Genomic DNA, 20,758 nt, shown 5'->3' with positions numbered 1-20,758 from the left:
AGTGCTCGTGCTTTCTTGCAGATGATGGTCTCCGTCATCATATCCCCTGCCAGTTGCTTCTCGTTGATCCTCAGGAGAAGCAATTTTTCCATCTCTTCGTGGACAGCTGTGCGTTGCTTAGAGAGCGTGGAGACAACTTTTGGTTGTTATAAAGGCCTTCATCTCGTCCTTTTTCTTCAGGATGGTGCAGATCGTCGGTGTGCTTCTTCGGTCCTATTGACGTGCTATGTCCACCACAAACACGCCTCTCTCACGTTTATCAATGATTTCCCTCTCCAATTCTATCGTAATCAGCTTCTTCTTCTCAGTACTCTCCCTTGCACTGGCCTTCTTACGACCTATGGCTAACACGACTAATTATTATAAAATAATAGCAAAAGCGAACAAAACTAAAAGAAACAGTGGATAAAACACAATAGGGATGCTGCTACAACGAGATAAACGTGTAAACTGAGAGAGCAGAGGCTGCGCTTATTAGGAGAGCGTGGGCGAGATTAGTACCAAGTAGTGGTCGCTTGTATGAAACTCGCTCGTATTGCGGATTTCCGCTCGTACTTCAAGACAAAAATTCGCACGAGCCTCGGCACGTACAGCAAATTACTCACACTATAATGCACTTGTACTGTTAGGTTCTACTCTGTGTGTGTGTGTGTGTGTGTGTGTGTGTGTGTGTGTAGGGTAAGAGAGGTATTGGTGTCTAGAAGACCCAAATAGTGTCGGGTAACGCCAAGTAGGTGCCATAGTTAGACCGTGGTTAAATTCTTGGTTCGATAATGATACATTTATAATGAATGTCATTATAAATGTCCTGAAAAGTCATCACAGCTTTGGATTTGTTATCTCATTATATCTTATATACATACATACATACACATATATATGTGTGTGTGTGTGCGTGTATATATATATAAATACACACACACACACACATATATATATACATACATACACACGCATATATATATATATATATATATATATATATATATACTAGAACAATAACCGCAAAGGTCTCTCCGATGTCGGAGAGCCATCGAAAGTGAAGGCCACATACCCCTCCTCCTGACGAAAACCGATAAATATAATAATAAAAAAAGATAACGAAAAAGAAAAAATGAACTACATAATATTTTCTCATTGTAAAACAAAAATGTTAACGAGTTTCATGTATAGGTTAATGGGTGTGATTTAAGTTTATTTGGTCGACATTTCCAAACGTCTGTACACTCCTTGAAATATTAATCACCCAACGTAGTTTCCTGTCTGATAAATAATTTGATTAATTATTCATTTATTGTAGCAAAACCACACAACAGCCACTTTAGCACTGGTCCATGTCGCCATCATATATATCGTTATTGTTCTCCTCTTATCAAAGTCACTTATAGACTTTATTTACAATTTTTATTATTCTTTAAGTATATATACATACATGTATACATACATACATGTATACATACATACATACATACATACATATATATATATATATATATATATATATATATATATATATATATATATATATATATATATATATATATATTGAGAGAGAGAGAGAGAAAAGGAGAGATAGATAGATAAAACTTACTTGGAAGAGGATGCGTGGCGTTCAATCATATAATATATATATATATATATATATATATATATATATATATATATATATGCGCATATATACATACGTATATGTACATACTTACATCTATACGTATATATATATATGCATATGTGGGCACAGGACGTCATGCAACGGGTACAACAAAAAAAAGTATGAAGTACGAGTACATGGAACATGAACTATTTTTTCGAACAAGAAATCATTGCTTGTGTCCATAAGGTGAGCGGTGACAAGCAAGCAAACCAGCGGAGATTGTGGCTCGCTGATTTTTGTTGTTGTCACTTAAAGCATGCGGAACCCATGCACCATACTTCTGAACCTTTCCCATCGAGTGAAGATGCTTCTCTATAGCAGTATGGGAGCATTCCATTTTCTTTGCCAGTTCCCTTGTCGTTTGACGAGAATTTTCGTGCAAAAGTTGGTTTAATCGCTCTTCATCGAACCCAACTGGTCGGCCAGAACGTGGTGCGTCTTTGAGGTCAAAGTTTCCATTTTTGAACTTGGCATACCAATCACGAGCGGTTCTTTCAGCCATGGCACCCTCTCCATACACAGCACAACTGTCACGATCAGCTTTTGCGGCCTTAGAACCTTGATTAAAAGCAAAAAGAAGCGGGTGTCGAAAATGCTCGTTTTTCTTAACTTGACGTTCCATTTTAATGATCTGAAAATAAACAAAAATTAACTAAAATTAACTAGAAAAAAAAAAAATACAAAATAGATTCCAAAATAATTCAAAAATAGAATTCTCGAAAAAAATAGATTCCAAATTAAAAAACGCAATAAATTCCAAAATTTAAAAAAACGGCGGGAACTTAGTTGTCAACCCAATACGTATGTATGCATGTATGTATGTATGTATGTATGTATGTATGTATGTATGTATGTATGCATGTATGCATGTATGTATGTATGTATGTATGTATGTATGTATGTATGTATGTATGTATGTATGCATGTATGTATGTATGTATGTATGTATGTATTATTTGTGTATCCAATAATCATGTGTCTAACTGTCTCATATGATTTTTAAAATAACATCTACACAAAGGTGATATTGCAGCCTTATCGATGCTGTATTGATTAAGTGATTTCTTAATCCTTGTTCTTTGAGCAGCAAGCATCAGTCCTTCTGTCGCTTTTTATTAAAAATCCATGTTTTAACCATCTCCAAGATTCTCCATCAGCTTCATCCGATGTTTGTTGGAAAAACTCTCCGTGTAGGACTTTCTCTTTCCAGTTGATGATCCCCGCTCTGTCAGTTCTCATATTGTACTCCTGGCGGCGGTGGGGGTCGGGGGTCTCGCCATTGTCAACGATCACCTTTTCACTCCGTGCAGCCTGCAACATTACTTCATCGCTCTCTCTCTGTCACAGACGTGTGCAAGGTCTTCCATCTCTCCTTCACAACATTATCCTCCATTCAAACCAACCCTAACCCTAACTTCCTTCCTACTTCAATAGATGTATATATATATGTATGCGTATATTTACATATATATATATGGATATCTGTATATGTATATATTTACATTCGCGCGCGTGTGTGTGTGTGCGTGCGCGTGTGTGTATGTGCGTGCGTGCGTGCGTGTGTGTGTGTGTGTTCGTTCTCTTCTGTATTTAATCATTTAAATTCTTACTCTGAAGAAAGAACTAGTTTCTAACAAAGATGCAAAACTCTTTGGAATGTAGATAACGAAAATAAACATATAAGTAAATACACACACATGCGTAAGTTAGTGTGTGTGTGTGTGTCTATTCAGATGTGTACGTCTGCCTATTTATAAGTCTGCCTATTTATAAGTCTGCAGGGTCGGCGAGCTAATGGTTGCTAAATGGGTTTTGTTCAGGAAGGGAGGTCACTCTAACTTTATAACTAATGAAGCATTTAAAGAGAAATGAAACGGAGAGGAAACGTGTGTTCAATTGGGATTTCCTTTTTCCCACTCATCGGATACCATTAAAATTTCTACGTAAGTACTTATTAAAATACTAAGGAAATGAGGTCATTTAACTGTGTTTCTAATTACGCACAAAATATTTGTTGAAAATAAAATGAAGAAAATGAAAAGGAATTATATTTCCTTTTGAAATTTCAATGTTATTTCTATGAGTATAGCCACAGGGCTTTATGTCGGTACCTGTCCATATGAAGACATGTAGAAATTACATCCGTACACCTATTGATATTTTGTTTTGATGTTCAGGATTAATAATTTTTCTAGTGCAAAGATTATAGAAAGCTTTTCATGGCTTATAAATCGCTACTTTACTAAGAATCATTTTTAACAATACCATACGTGTGTTGCGAGATTGGTGACTAACTTTCATTGTAATGTTTCAATGTATAATTATGTTGATGAAATCAGCGCTTAAATTGGTTCGCAATGGTACCTATATAGCCAATACGTTTTGGTTAGTAATTGGTTAACTAAAACTAATGCTGTTCTGGTTAATTTTAGATGCAACTTTGGCTTCGCGTATGACTCGTTTAACTGAACGGTTTCTGTCGACTGGGTATGCGCATTGAGAATAAGAATTGCATTTCCATTCTCTGTTAGTTGCATTCTGGTAACTTAGCGGCTCGGCAAAAGACCCGGATAGAATAAGTACTAGGCTTACAAAGAATAAGTCCTGGGATTGATTTGCTCGACTGAAGGCGGTGCTCCAGTATGGCCACAGTCAAATAACTGAAACAAGTAAAAGAGGGTTATTTTTTTTTAAGAGTAAAAGAGTAAATATTTGTTCAATAAAATCGCCATTGGCTTCAACCACGGCCTCCTGACCATTTCGGAGTCTCCTGCAACTCTTCTGGGCGGTCTCTTTGTTTGGGTTGGTGAATGCAGTCGTAATCCTTGCCTTCAGTTCATCTTTGGTGTTACAGAGTTTTGTTGGTCTCTCGCTCAACCGCGCCCTACACATATAATAATCAAGGGGGTTGCAATCTGGGGAGTTAGGAGGCCAGATGTTAGGAGAGATGTGGTTGCAGAAATTATCTGACAACCATGACTGGGTTCTCCTGCTTGTGTGGCATAGTGCAGAGTCCTGTTGCCAGACATAGGGTCTTCCAGCAGCCACCTTCTTGACCTAGAGTAGCACTACCTCTTCTGGGCACTTGATGTAGGCCTTCGCGTTGAGTGTGAGGCCGTGTGGGAAGATGAATGGAAACATAACATCGCCGTCACTAGTGATCACTCCAAACACCATGATGTTGACTGGATGTTTGATTTTTATCACTCTCGGTACATACAGGTCCACAGATTGACACCCAAACCCTGTGAAATGTCTGTATTGGAGCTTCCGGCGTGAATGCAAAGCAGTACAGCATATCGTTTCAAAATTTCTGGCAGAGTGAATTGCATCATGGTGCTGTTTTTCTCACAGACGGTGCCCAACTGACCCTACCATACTGTGTAGTGGACAAAATCAAGAACAAACAATGCGCATGCGAGAAATTAAAAATGTAAAATTTACCCTGTGTGTGTGTGTGTGTGTATAAATATGCAGACATATATGTATGTATAGAAATGAATATATAAATACACACACACACGTAACCAAAACAAATAACAAGGCCGGCAAAATGAAGTGAACACCCTTCTGTTCAGTCATTCACAATACAGAGGGAGAGAGAGAGAGAGAGAGAGAGAGAGAGGGTGGGGGCTCACACAGAGACCGTTGTCCTAAATAGATATATTAGTAATATCTTAGTAATTAAAATTCCTTGTCGAAACGAAGTGGTTGCTCGGATAAAGAAATACGCAACCGTTCTGTAGAATGTGCTGCGTTCGCGCCCTACGGTAGACGTGCCGTCATTACTTACTCGAATATAGGATACCGCAGGGGCCTTCGAAAGAAAACTTTCAAGGATTTCTGGATCTTCGTCACGTGTCCCCTCAAAATTTTAAAGGTGGTGGTGGGCATAAGTCTTTTTTCTTTGTGAGTGAGGGATCCAATGGCAGAGATTAGTGTTCCATCCGGGGCAGCGTCATCCGATCCCCTCCTTCCCCAGCTTATACAGACTTATGCATAAACCCCAAATTGCCTCCCCCCATAAAAGTGTCGCTTGAGCGCGGACCCCTCTTCATCTGTTAGCTACGCTACGAGAGGCACCCGTCAGATATCCATGGACCCTCTCCTAGCTTTCTGTTCCCACCCTGCTCACATCCCCTTTTATACACCCTGACGAAGTTCCCCAAGATTTTGTTTTCATGTTTGTTTCGTTTAAACCTGCCAAGGTCGCATTCTGTCACCCCCGTCTCTCCTTCTCTCTCCTTCCTCTCCCGTGGCGAGTTCGATCTCTGCCTTCCCCTCTCTCCCCGTCTCTCACACGAATAATTGCACCATAGATTAATGAAAGTCGGATATTCAAGTGAAAGCACGTGGCCTTGGGGTCAGGGTGTGGCATTCACGTGGGAAAAAAACATTTCGCTTTCCGGGGGAACGCCTTCTCCATTTTGACCACGAGGCGGACTGATACGTCTTATGTCCCTTAAATAATGTCTTTGAGCTCAACACTCGAACCCTGCAACTATTCACTTCATTGAGAGCAGGTCGCTTACGTAACTCGGGACCGGTTTTTCTTGAACAGTTTTCTTTTTTCTTTTGGGTTTTGCTTTCTAACTTTTCCTTTATTTGTGTTTAATTTTAACATTTGACGTTTAAATATTAAAATATGAATGACATGGACAAAGACTTTATTGAGAGAGAGAGAGAGAGAGAGTCTAATCAAAAAGACAGAAGCATTAACCATTAAATAGATGAAAATATAAACATTTTACCATCCACACCGTCCACAAAATCCACACCATACACAAATACAAAAGTGCGCGCGCACACACATACACACATACACATACCTCTTTAGCACATATACTCACAACTACGCCATACAAATGCGTATCCATGCGCGCATACACACACACACACACACACACACACACACACTCTCTCTCTCTCTCACTCACATCCATACAACTATTTATATATAGAACCTTGAAGCTAAGAAACACACAGACAGACCAAAAACTGGTGTTGAGAGAGCATGTCATTGATGAGGTCGCAAATGGTGACGAAAGAACTTTAACTGATTGATTGATTGATTAATAGAACGATTAATCAAACAATCGATTAGTTAATTGGTTATATAGTAAACCAACTAACAAGTAATAAAGAGCTAAAATAGAACCAATGCGTGTGTTTATTATTGGCATAATGCCCCTTCCAACATACAACAAGAAATGTTTCAACACACAAACTCATATCAAGAATTTTGCAAGCCAAATACAAAAACGAAATAGTTTTTGTTTACAGAAATTCTCATTGTACTAACTTATGGCTTCCTCAGAGCCAGTGGCTCTCAAGAAGCTGTAGTATGTTGCGCTGGAATATATATACAGCCAAGATTATTTTCCAACATAATGTGGCAGTTCTGGTTAGGACTAATGCTACTGCTATTTAGCCCGAGGAAACATCGTCTCCAGTTGGCTGACGATGTTTCTTGCGGTTAAATAGCAGTAGCATTCGTCCTAACTAGGACTGCCACGTTATGTTGGCAAATAATCTTTACTTTAGAGTACTGTTACTGAATGTCTCTCGTTGAGAGATTTACAAACAGTAATTTTCTATTTTATACATGATGAAAAATGCGTACAAGTTTTCAGCTCCGGTATTTGAAACTCTGAGTATTATTATGACAACTCACTGATTGCTCTCTCTCTCTCTCTCTCTCTCTCTCTCTCTCTCTCTCTCTCTCTCTATATATATATATATATATATATATATATATATATATATATATATATATATGTATGTATGTATGTATGTAACATCAGTATGTATGATTATGATTGCATATATATGTTGTATGTGTGTATGGCTGTAAATGGTTGCTTCGCCACCGCTCTGGATTCGATCGCCACTCCAGTTGTTTACATTCTCGTGGCACTTCATCTAACGTCACTGGTGGCAAGTTGTATTGGCTGTTGCTTTTCCCTTGAACATAATTGGTTGCATGGAGAGAGGTGGGGGTGGAATTTGCATGTTTGGGCAATTGGTGGTTTTCCATAAATCCTGTCCAGACAAGCGCTCTGGTGAGGAACTTACCAGGCGCATATGATCAAGGACAACCTATGGAGACTTTCACATTAGACCACGCATGAGTATATCCTGTAATACTGTCCGTAAGAAAGAAATGGCCGAGACTAGACTTAGAATCTATTCTATACTCTTGTAAGTGAAGTGTAGATATTACATACCATTGAGAGAAGTAAATGAGAAAGACAGCGATAACAAATATCATTAAAGATCTTTTAAAATATTATGGTTGATGAACCTGTTGCTATTAATAGTGGATAGAATTGAAGTCTGCTTCAGGGCAGCAGCAGCTGAAGAATTATCTATCCGAGATCTTTCTATTTTGATTTAGAGTAATCTAAAACTTAGTGTGGAGGCAAAATCTAAATATAACGATTTCTTAGTTGCTTATAAAGTGGTTTTTCGATAAAGTACTTAGAAGAAAATGTGAAAAAGTATCGGTTATGTGAGAATGAAAATCGGAATTTAAAAAATATGTTCCTTGATGACTTTCCTGATGCTGCTCTTTGGCACCATATGAACCAGAGACTTGAACTTAGTGGAGACGGATGCTGAAAATACTCTTACTGTCTTGAATCCTTTTCAGATATTTTGTAAACTTCATATCTTAGGTTTCGTAAGCATTAAGATGAGTTGATTGCATCTGTTGAGGCCCTCCGCTGCTAAGAGTTAGTCATATATTCAGGGGTTGCTTCATCTTACTTAAGTGTAAGCATCAATATGGCCATCTTATGAAACCATTTGAAAGTATTGTTTGAAGAATATAAGCTGTAATAGTTCAAGTTCTGGTGATTGAGCGAGGTTGAAAAGGTATTAGAAAAACCAGTGAAGTTTCTGTCGAGTTTTAAAGCATCTCGTTTAGATTCTCCAGTTTAGGACCGAGTCCCAACTAAATTGCCATAAGAGGCAAGATTAACTTCTGGAAACTAATTATGTTGTTGTAAAAAACATCAACACCCATGTGTACATGGTTCGACTTTTCAGATCAGCTGTTGTGTAACCAAATAAGTGGTGGACTTGGAAGTAAGTTTTGTGAATTTTCTCAGAGAATAGTTCTACCGAAGGGTCTAGCAGTTTGACTAAGTGTTATAAAAAGCTAGAATACCGAATTCCCAAACAGAACAACATCAAGTATGAGCTCATCGCTAATTGCTGAGTGGTTGTATGGCAAGAAGCTTGCTTCACAACCTCATGGTTCCGGGTTCAGTCCCACTGCGTGACACCTTGGGCAAGTGTCTTCTACTATAGCTTCGGGCCGACCAAAGCCTTGTGAGTGGATTTGGTAGATGGAAACTGAAAGAAGCCTATCGTGTGTGTGTGTGTGTGTGTGTGTGTGTGTGTGTGTGTGTGTATATGTATTTGTGTGTCTGTCCTCCAACCATCAAGTGATGGTTGGGGGACATGTTGGTGTGTTTACGTCCCTGTAAATTAGAAAAAGGGACCGATATAAGAAGTACAAGGCCTACAAAGACTAAGTCCTGGGGTCGATTTGTTCGACTAAAGACGGTGCTCCAGTATGGTCGCAGTCAAATGACTGAAACAAGTAAAAGAATAACTAGTTCAGATGTTAGTGGAATACTGAAATAAAGAAAGGCCGTAAAAATAAAGAAGTAAATAAGAAAATCTCAGAAAGTGAGATAGGAAAGGAACTCGACTTTCATATTCTGGTGCCATATCTGGGTGTGGTCTCTGACCGACGCTAAAGTCACTCACTTCACAAGTTTATCGCTGTCTTTACGCCAAACGATCTATATAAATACATTTAATTAAAACACACACTTTCTCTCTCTCTCTCTCTCTCTCTCTCTCTCTCTCTCTCTCTCTCTCACGATGAGACAGGCAGTCATATACACAGCTATATCAGATATCATACCCCCTCTTCATCCCTCTCATTCTAAAATAATGTGTGCGTATGTCTGTAAGAGACATATATATGTATATGTATGTATGTGTGTGTATTTATTTAGATATATATATTTATATATACATATTTATTTATTTGTATATGTATGTATGTGTGCGTGCGCGTGTTTGTTTCACCGGTACCTGTCATCGCCTCTATTACTCTCACTCTGTCTTTGTTTTCCCCCTCTCTCTATTTCTACCTCTCTCTCTACACACACTCATTAGCCCTCTTTCGTTCTGTCAGCCGTTTCGGTAGTGTGTTGAATTTCATTCTTCCTGTACACTTCTCTTGTATACCACACACACACACACACACACACACACACACACGCACACTCGCACAAATAAATAAAAGCGCTCGTTATACCCCCACCCCTCCACCGCAAATCCACTGCTACACAAACAACATGTGCTGGCGGCGGTGGTGGTGGTGTTAATGTAGTGGTTGAGTCGGGAGTGATTCTGTTGGTAGCGGTGGTGGTGGTGAGTGTGGGTTGAACCGGTGATTGTGTTGGGGAATTCGTAGTTAGTTGTTGCCAGTCGCTGCTACTAAGTTGGAGCTGATGTTGGCGAGGCCTTCCTAAGTCTGGCCCTGGTATGTTGAAATTTGTCATTTTTATAGAAACTTTCTATTGTTATGATGGTGGAGGTGGGGCAGGCAACGGATCAGTAACGGTTGTTTGGGAGGATGTGGTGGTGGTGGGGGGATTACGTGGAACCATGCAGTAGTGGCGATGGTTGTATGGGAGGGTGTGCTTGTAGTGGTGGTTATATGTAGCAGTGGTGCCTGTAGTACGAGAGGCTGTTGCTGGTCTTGCATGGCGCGTTTTATGTTTTTGGCATTTATGTTACAAGGTTTCATGTCTTAGATTTAGTTCAGAATAAACACATACACACACACATTTTACAAACACACACATAGATACATATACACACATATACACACATATAAACACACTCATAGATACATATACACACATATACTCTTAACAAACACGCAACAACACCTACGTACATAGAAATACACTTTCGCTGATGTAAACATGAAAGAGGCAAAACACTGGAGGTTTTGTGTAGAAATGAGATAATTGGAAACTAAAATTTGTGTGTGTGCATGCGTTTGTATGTACGTATGTGTATGTATGTGTGTGTGTGTGTGTATGCATCTGTGTGTCAGTGTGTTTGTTTATATGAATATGTGTGCGTATACTTGTAAACTCACGCATATCAATTGTCTGCCTTTCATTGGCATAACTTCTAAATGTGCGCCCCACCCCCGTCAAATTGTTCCCCCCCCCCATAACTTCCTTAAAAACGCATATTTTGTCATGAAATTTTCCAGAGATATTATTTTAAATGCTGCAGACTGTCGTAAAAGAAATTCGAAAAAAATATCACGTGGAAGATCACCCCTCCCCACGGGACTTTGTTATGGGCCTGGGGAAATTTCATGAGAAACATTGTAAAGATAGTTATGAAGAAACAGTCGCAATAGATGGAGGACCACTCCTATAGCTGTGTCGATGTCTATCATTTTTTCTTTCTTTTACTTGTTTCAGTAATTTGACTGCGGCTATGCTGGGGCACCGCCTTAAAGAGTGCTAGTCGAATGGGTTAATGCTTACAATATTACCCGGAAACGAAATAAATAGATAGTGCAACAGGTGTAAAAAATGCGTAGGAAACGAATATAAACACAAAAATGTGCGGAAAGCAACAGTATGGAGGAGAGGACTTCGGAAAATTCACAAGATCCGAGGTTTTCGCCCATAACTTTGAGGAAAATAAATATATTTTAACGAAATTGTAAACGACATGCCTTACGGATGCCTAATGTGCCGTAAACCCCTTATTTTTGTTCTGAAAAAGTGAGGGACCCCAATAAATGCGTTTTTGATGGTGAGATGCGAAACTGCATCGTCCTCTTTTCTTTACCCATATTTTAAGATAACATTTTACAGAAGTACGTTTTCTCTATTGCGGGTTACACTAGATTGAAAATTCAGGCAAGTTTGAAAACAATAATAAGTGAAAATGCTGAATTTATAAAAATTAGTGGTAACGAAGTCTGGACAGGAGAGAGAAAGAATGATACAAAATCCTTACAAGAACCACGTTAGTTGTCGTGTGCGTGTGTGAAACAAATAAAATTATTATATTAAAACAAAATATCTTTTACATACCTCTTAAAAATCAATGTATATATTAATCCCAGATTGCAGATTGTGGCATATTGGATCACCGTAATTCATTCATCGAAAAAAAGGAAAAAACATTTTCCAATCATTCCGTTTCTCCCCCCACCTTTTTTTCCGAACAAAAATAAGGGGTTTACGGCACATTGAGCCTCCGTAATGCATGCCGTTTGAAAGGTATATATATATATATATATATATATATATATATATATACAATTTCATTAAAAGATATCCATTTTCCTTAAAGTTACGAGGGAAAAAAATCAGATCTTGTGAATTTTCCGAAATCCTCTTGCCACCCCCTGGGAAAAGAATTTACCTACAAATTTCTATATAATTTTTTACCTACAAATTTCTTTTTAAATTTCGTAATCTATGCCCTTTGAAAGGTATTTATATAAAATTTCATTAAAAAAAAACATTTTCCTAAAAGTTATGAGGGAAAAACTTGGATCTTGTGAATTTTCCGAAGTCCTCTCCCCTCCTCCCGTTGCTTTCCGTGCATTTTAGTTTTCATTTTAGTTTTCAAAATTATTTTTTTAAAGTAAACAGTTTGAAACTTCGTATACTGGTGTAATTTCTCACACTGAACACGGTTTACTTTCAACATTTTTGACAAAAATTTCGTATTTTAGAAGTTATTTTGTGTTAAAGTTGTCATATTTGTGTAATTTTAACCAATCAACGATGTGTATTCAGTTGAAGAAAGCTACTGGTCACTAGAAAAGAAGAAAGGATAAAGGTAGCATCATCTTTCTTGCGGCCAAAATATCCTATATATATATATATATATATATATATATATATATATATGTGTGTGTGTGTATCTGTGTTTGTTACCCTACCATCACTTGACAACCTATGTTTGTGTGTTTACATCCCTGTAACTTAGTGGTTCGGCAAAAGAGACTGATAATATAAGTACTAGGCTTACAAAGAATAAGTCCTGGGGTCGATTTGTTCGACTAAAGGCGGTGCTCCAGCATGGCCACAGTCAAATGGCTGAAACAAGTAAAAGAATAAAAGAATACATATATATATATATATATATATATATATATATGTGTGTATATCATCATTGTTTAATGTCTGCTTTCCATGCTGGCATGGGCTGGACAGTTTGACTGCACCAGGCTCCAATCTGATCTGGCAGAGTTTCTACAGCTGGATGCCCTTCCTAACGCCAACCACTCTGAGAGTGTAGTGGGTGCTTTTTATGTGCCACTGGCATGGGGGCCAGTGAGGTGGTACTGGCATCAGTTATGCAACAATGGCATCGGCCATGGCTACGGTCTCACTTGGCTTGCCAGGTTTTCTCAAGCACAGCCCATCTCCAAAGGTCTCAGTCACTTGTCAGTGCTTCTGTGAGGCCCAACATGATAAACTGCAATTATGATAAGCTTCATTCATATAACAAATTAATCGTTTTAAATGCCCAAAGTTTATGCAACAAGGTCCCCTTTTTTTATATTTTATATTGAAAGTACTGACCCCGAATTGATTACAGTCATGGGAACATGGGCACATTCTTTACTCTATGATGGTATTTTTAGTATGGTTGGCCATGACCTGTTTTGCAAAGACCTCTTTAATCACCATGTGAGCAGTGTGCTAATTTATTGAGACAATTTAAACCAGTCGCAACAGCAGATATTTTTCGGTAACATTTGTATAAACACATCAGCATTTCAACCTGAGGCATCATTCCCCAGACTACCATTAAGACAACGGTAAAAAGCTCATTACGTCATTTTCTCTAAATAGAATGTATACTTTCCACATTCATATTTGAATTTTTTTGCATTTCAATAATTTTTCTCTGATTTTACTCATTCTTGAATTTGATGGACATATAGCAGTATGTAAGCTGACTCAAGAATTCTCTAATGAGATTTTTTATTGATGTACCTGAAGAGACCCAGAACGGGTCGAAACATGTGTTGTACCCAATAAAGTCTATTACACATTCCATCTCCTATTAATACTATATATATTTATATATATGATGATGTATATATATGTGTGTGTATATATGATGTATATATATATATATATATATCATACACACACACACACACATATATATATATATATAAACTTACATATATACATACATTAAAACTGTCATATATATGTGACAAAAGTAAATTTAACATGCTCACATATGATTAACTTAAATTTATACACACACGCACACACGCACATAACTACATGTTCACACACACACAACTATATGTGCATACACACACACAAATACGTGCACATACTACACACACACACGCACGCACACACACACACACACACACACACACACATACACCCATCAATATTAACCATGCACAAGATGGTGAAAGGTTAACATGAATTATTTCCTGTGCATTTCTTAATATTGTGGTTAACAAAAACCTTTATACTTGATGTTCAACTAAAACACATGAAATCTTGTCCAAAAAATAGCCTGTTCGATAAATACAGAGAATGATTTTCTGCCTGCTGAACATAGATAAAAAAACAGAAAAACTAAAAATATCATACCTTTGTTCTACACCTAAATGGCCAGCATCCCCACCGGAACCACAACAGTTTACATAATTTCGCTCACTTCAAATTTCATTCTCTAATAATCTCTGGAGAGCAACTCTCTTTTTAATTCTCTCAACCATACAAACTAACACCATTCTTTTACTGGAAGGTATATCAGCCGAAACATTGTGTTAACAACAAACAAGATGAGGACAAATATCCATCAAATGTAAATAATATAATTCTTTTATTCATTTACTTGTTTCAGTCATTTGACTGAGGCCATGCTGGAGTACCGCCTTTAGTCAAACAAATCAACCCCAAGACTTATTCTTTGTAAGCCTAGTACTTATCCTTTGGGGTTTTTTTTTGCTGAACCGCTAAGTTACAGGAATGTAGACACACCAACATTGGATGTCAAGCAATGGAGGGAAGGGGAGACAAACACACACACACATATATATATACATTGGGCTTCTTTCAGTTTCCATCTACCAAATCCACTCAGAGGGCTTTGGTTGGCCCGAGGCTATAGTAGAAGTCACCCACCCGAAGTTCCAGGCAGTAGAACTGTTCCTGCAACCATGTGGTTGGGAAGCAAGCTTCTTACCAAACAGCCACTCCTGTACCTGTATATATATATATATAATCCTTTTACATCAGTGTAAAGGTATATGCCTGGCATTTATCATGTCTTCGTCTGCATGTAAAAGAAGAAGATAACATGTTTGATGGAATCCAGACACAAACAAAATATCAGTGCAAACAATTCAGAAAGTTATTTAATACAAGAACTCATGAGAAGACACACATTTTGCCCCTACTTGACTATAAATTTACTCCCCTATTTAATTTGTTCTAAACCTGCCCCCCCCCCCCGCCACGCTTTATGTTCTTACATCTTGTTTTTAGTATAATTTTTAGCCTCTTGAAATGGCGCAATACAATTCTTTATGTTGGCAAACATATCTATGGATAATTAACAAAAATAAAGAAAAAAATTATATAAATTTTTGATGGAAAGTAATTACAGGAAATATTTTCGAGAAAGAGACCCAGGAAGATTAATTACTAACATTTAAATATAATCACCTTTTATTTTGTTTTTTTTTCTTTTTCTTTTCTGTTTTTTTTTTTTTCTAATATTTCTTCTATAATTTCTCATCTCATTAAACAAGTACCATTTCTCTTTCTTTCTTGCACTCTCTCTCTCTCTCTCTCTCTCTCTCTCTCTATGCACACACACACACACACACACACACACACACACACACACACATATGCACATGTGTGTGTATATATAAATATATATATATATATATATATATGCCTGGCTAATGAAAGAGAGAGACCAGGTATGAGAAGAGAAACAGGTGTGCTGCTGCAAAGGAAATACATGGATTACCCAGCCTGAGGGAAGAGCAGGAGAAGGAGAGAGTGAGAGTGGGAGACATGAGGATAGAGAGGGTGGCAGAATGCTGGACATACTCGCAAGGGACGGGGATCAGAATATACATGGGATGGTCGAGTAAAGGAAGAGAGAGATAATGGATGGTGGCAAGTGCCAGGGTTCGAACCCTTGAGGTTCAAAGGTTATAATATAAGTGGCAGGATATTGCAAAAGAAGGATGATCGGAGAGTGGGGAGGGTTAGGGTGTATAGAGTGGGAGTGGAGGAGATTCTGGATAGCAAAGATACAGAGAAACAGGGTGTGAGGACAGGACAGGGGAGTGGGAGGTAAGCTCAGTGCATGAAGGAGGAAATGTGAGGAAGAGATGTAGAGATGTAGTTTGGTTTGTTGGGGTAGGTTGTGTGAGAAGTTTCCTTGTTAAGTGAGGCTGGGACTCACAGCACTTCTAGAACTCAGTTTTGCTGATGTGGGTGGACCTGCACCAGACTCCAGTCTGATTTGGCATGATTTCTATGGCTGGATGTCCTCCCTAACACCAACCACTCCAAGAGTGTAATGGGTGCTTTTTATGGGCCACCGGCACAGGTGCCAGTTGTGTGACACTAGTATTTGCGACAATTACGATTTCCCAGGTGCCATTTACATGACACTGGCAATGGCCACGACTATGGTTTCACTTGGTTTGATGAGTCTTCTCAAGCACAGCACATCACCAAAGGTCTTGGTCACTAGTTATCACTTCTGGGAGGCCCAACATTCGAAGATCATGCTTCACCACCTCATCCCATGTCTTCTTGAGCCTACCTCTTCCATAGGTTTCCTCCACCGTTAGAGATTGGCACTTCTTTACACAGCTGTCCTCCTCCATACACATCACATGACCACACCAGCGCAGTCATCTCCCTTGCACACCACATCAGAGGCTTCTTATGTCCAACTTTTCTCTCAAGATGCTTACACTCTGTCATACATTACACATCCATTTCTTTCAAGCCGACACATGTCCTCTGTGGTCACAGCTCATGTTTCACTGTCATGGAGCATGGCTGTTCCCACACAGGCATCATACAGTCTGCTTATCATTCTTAGGGAGAGACACTTATGTATATATATATATTTCATTTCATTTTCATTTTATCTAGTTTCAGCTCATGAGCTGTGGCCATATATATTCACACAAATATATTTTCAATTAAGCTAATTATTTTAACCGAGTTTAAGAATGATAACAGACATTTCATTATGAGGATGCTCCAATCTATCTATCTGTCTGTCTGTCTGTCTGTCTGTCTGTCTGTCTGTCTGTCTGTCTGTCTGTCTGTCTGTCTGTCTGTCTGTCTGTCTGTCTGTCTATCTTTGCAACCATATTTGCTTATAACACACATAGAGACACATACAGACACACACTCACACAACCTTACTTATATGCACTTGCTGCCTCATTCACATTTCCACAAAGCTCAGGAACTGTCTTGACTCCAAACAAAAGACCCTTGTCACTTTATAAGTGACTGGTTTAAATGCTGCATAGCAAAAAACAAGCTTATACAATTTCCAAAGAGAACAAACAAGTACACACACACACACACACACACACACACACACACACACACACACACACACACACACACACACACACACACAAAAACACACACAAGCGCATACACGCATGAGAGTCTGTTAAGTCTGTACAAGTCATATGTGGTTTAGAAAATAACCCAACATTTTGACAGATAAAATAACAAAATGACAGATAACAGATGAGTGAATGTCTTATTCATGACCTGTTTTAATGGAAGTACAGAGAGAGAGAGAGAGAGAGAGAGAGAGAAAGAGAGAGATAGTAATAAATAGACAGATAGGTAGATAAATAAATTGGTAGTGAGAATGTACAAAAAAACAAAAGATGAAGATGGGTGTGTAAACAACAAACAGATGTATTAGTTCAACGCTTGGGAAGGTGAGAAAGTGTTTTATGTTTTGAGCCTATGCTCTTTGACAGAAAGGAACACAGAAATAAACAGGGAGAGAAAACAGGAAAAGCTTTAGTGGCTAGCACTCTATCATGGCCAAATGGTAGATAGATAGATAGATAGATAGATAGATAATTAGATAGCTATATATACAAGTGTATATATAATATATTTGTGTACTAGCAGAAGTACCCGGCGTTGCTCAGCTATTAAATGCTCTTGATAGGTTCTACCATTATTTTCGTTGTACATCTCTTTGAATATTTTTTGCATTAAGTTGCAAACATTGACATTGAGGAAGAAGTGGCATTTATTAGTTGAACAACCAAATGCTGGAGGAGGTGCTCGAAGTTCGGGTAATGGTATTGGAAGGAAATGTTTACAAATCGCACAATGTCTTGGTGTAAACAGCACAAACTAAGTGCCATTAGTCATTTTCGCATGCAAAGGAGTAAGTGAGAGTGGAAGGTTGACCTAGACCTAGCCCTCTGCAAAAAGGTAAAGCTGTTGGAGGGGGAGGACTGTCTATGTTTTGCAGTTTTCTGTAGAACCCGGATGAACAGGGACAAAAAACAAATACATTCCAGAAACGACACAATTTAGCAGTTCTTTTGCAACAAAAAGCAAAAAAAAAAAAAAGAAAAAAAAGCGCATTTCTTGAAACTGTTTTCTTGGGTGTAACTCTGCAAAAATGTGCAAAGGTGATGTTTCAGAGTATTTCGTAGATCTGTTGCAAGTTAAATATAGAATAATAACCAAAAATAGTTTTAGACCATTGTTGAGTCATCTGTACTGTTCATGTGAGATTTGGATGAATTTGGTCAAAAATGAAGGATTTAAGGGTATATATATATATATATGACGGGATTCTTCCAGTTTCCATCTACCAAATCCACTCACAAGGCCTTGGTCGACCAGAGGCTATAGTGAGAATGAACCCGGAACCTTGTGGTTGGGAAGCAAGCTTCTTATCACAGAGCCACTCCTGCCCCTATATATATTAATTTTAGAAGTCATTGATTTCTTGGTTGATAAGTAAGGAATTTGTGTTGTGTTTAGGACAAAACATAGAAACCATGAAAAGGCAGCACACAGCTGAACACCACACAGTAGCCAGACTCATCAACAGAATGATGCTTAACAAACTACAGCCAAGCATTGATAAACATCTACAACAAAGCCAGAATGGATTTCAAACCTGGTAGATCCACAGCAACACATATTCTGACTCTGAGTAGGTTAATTGAAGAGGTCAAAGCACACAATAGCAAAACCATCATCCTGTCTGTTGATTTCAAGAAGGCTTTTGATTCCAATCACAGGGGCAAGATGCTCAAAATTCTTAAAGCATATCATATACATACAAATCTTCTCAATGCAATAAAAAAGATTTCTGAAGATACAAAAGCAAGAATTATAACACCTGATGGAGAGACAGGTTTCTTTGAAATAACAGCAGGAATGCTTTAACCCTTTCATTACCGTATTTCTGTTGAGATGCTCTGTTTCTTTTAATTAATCTTAAATGTAACAAAGAATTTAGTAAAATAACTCAGTTATCATTCAGCTAGTGTTAGGAACATAAATTGTGACTAAGGTTTGGTGGAAGATTTCAATTCAAAACTTATGAAAACAAGACATTTGTACTAGAGAGCCAGAACCGGTTTCAGCCGGGTTGGTAACGAAAGGGTTGCAACTGAGCCACAGCTTGTCAATTTATTGGATCCTCCATTCATTATTGGATCCTCCATTCATTATTGGATCCTCCATTCATTATTGGATCCTCCATTCATTATTGGATCCTCCATTCATTAAGTCTGAATATTTTGTGTGAACAGCAACACTGCCGCCCATGCAAACACATCTGACAATCTTTCACTTTTTCTTTTTTTTTTTTTTGTCTTTCATTCAGCTGGAGTTTCTTCATTCAGTATGGCTTCTGAGAAAACTCCTGATTCTTCAAAGCATGAAAAAAAGAACAGTTTGCTTAAAATACTTCTTCCTATCCGTTGTGAAAAACCGTAAGTTTTCTTCATTTCTTTTTTTTTTTTTTTTTACTGTTTTGTACCAGTTTTCTCTTCTGCCCTCATTCGTTGGGTTTACCTGGATGACTTCCACAAAGCTTACCACTCACCTACACACAAGGTGATATCAAAAGGTTCCCGGACTAATTATGTTTAACAAAAAATAACATATTTACCTAAGTTTTGGCATCATCTCCTTCGAAATAGTCACCTTGCACAGCAATACACCTGTCTTGGCATTCCTGCCACTTTTGGAATCCTTCCTGGAAGTCGTTTTCTGTAATCCAGTTGAGTACCTTCTGCAATTTGCCCTGAATCTCCACAACAGTGTTAAAACGGTGACTTTTGAGCTGCATTTTCATCTTGGGGAAAAGATAGAAGTCTGCAGGAGTTAAATCTGGTGAATGCGGCAGGTGTGGAAGTGACACCATTTGGGTTTTGGTGAGAAACTCACAAGTGAGCAGGGATCAGTGACGGAGCATTGTCATCGTGAAGAATCAAAGTGTTCATGTTCCACAAATTCAGTTATTTTCACCGAAGGTCCTCACTCAAATGCTTTAGAACGTTGCAGTAGAATTCTCGATTAATGGTCTGACCCTGGAGGATGAATTCTCAATGCACAATGCCATGAATGTTGAAGAAAACGGTGAGCATGCTCTCGATTGAGCTGTGGCTTTGTCGTGTGCCCATGCCACTTGAGACATTGTGTACAACCCATTGCCTCATCACTGTAAGCTTCCTGAAGCATGCTCAATGTCTTTGGAGTTGGTTTCCTCAGTTCAACACAAAATTTCACATTGACTCTTTGTTCCTGTCCATGATGGAAATCACAGACCACAGCATACACGTGATCACAAAAACACAAATTTCACAACTTGTGAAGTAAAGACAGCAATGTCACTCAACACACTGCCTCATGAAGGTCACTGTTAGCTCTCACTGAAGACGCAACCGTGTGCTGCCATCTGTTGGCACACTTTAGAACTAGTCCGGGAATGTTTCGA

The 20,758-nt window shown here is 38.3% G+C and overlaps 2 protein-coding genes across 4 annotated transcripts in view; one reads left to right on the top strand and one right to left on the bottom strand.

Annotated features, from left to right (window-relative positions):
• Positions 1-1,676: 1,676 nt before the first annotated feature.
• LOC149133956 (histone-lysine N-methyltransferase SETMAR-like) lies at positions 1,677-11,907 on the bottom strand. The gene is made up of 2 exons (XM_089359045.1): positions 11,809-11,907; positions 1,677-2,285 (listed from the first exon to the last, which is right to left on the bottom strand). Exon 2 carries the CDS (start codon positions 2,274-2,276, stop codon positions 1,821-1,823), a length of 456 nt encoding a protein of 151 aa, XP_089215171.1. The 5' UTR covers positions 2,277-2,285; positions 11,809-11,907; the 3' UTR covers positions 1,677-1,820.
• LOC106868465 (ATP-binding cassette sub-family C member 5) overlaps positions 3,363-20,758 on the top strand; it is an 86,953-nt gene continuing 69,557 nt past the window's right edge. Inside the window, exons 1-2 of one of the 3 annotated variants that reach the window (XM_089359042.1) lie at positions 3,363-3,597; positions 19,643-19,751. In XM_089359042.1, the coding sequence (XP_089215168.1) occupies positions 3,504-3,597; positions 19,643-19,751 (203 nt within the window). In that variant the 5' untranslated portion in view covers positions 3,363-3,503. Of the gene's footprint in view, positions 3,598-9,996; positions 10,221-19,642; positions 19,752-20,758 lie in introns of those variants that run through there. The other 2 variants (XM_089359043.1, XM_089359044.1) reach the window with 2 other exon arrangements.

The sequence above is a fragment of the Octopus bimaculoides genome, chromosome 10 (genome assembly GCF_046866305.1).
Source record: "Octopus bimaculoides isolate indiv1 chromosome 10, ASM4686630v1, whole genome shotgun sequence".
Lineage (NCBI taxonomy): Eukaryota > Metazoa > Mollusca > Cephalopoda > Octopoda > Octopodidae > Octopus > Octopus bimaculoides.
Note: the sequence above shows the minus strand (reverse complement) of the source record. Positions and strands in the feature narration are given on the sequence as shown.

Coding starts and splice junctions, on each gene's coding strand:
- LOC149133956 (XM_089359045.1), bottom strand. CDS start 2,276: ATGGAACGTCAAGTTAAGAAAAACGAGCATTTTCGACACCCGCTTCTT.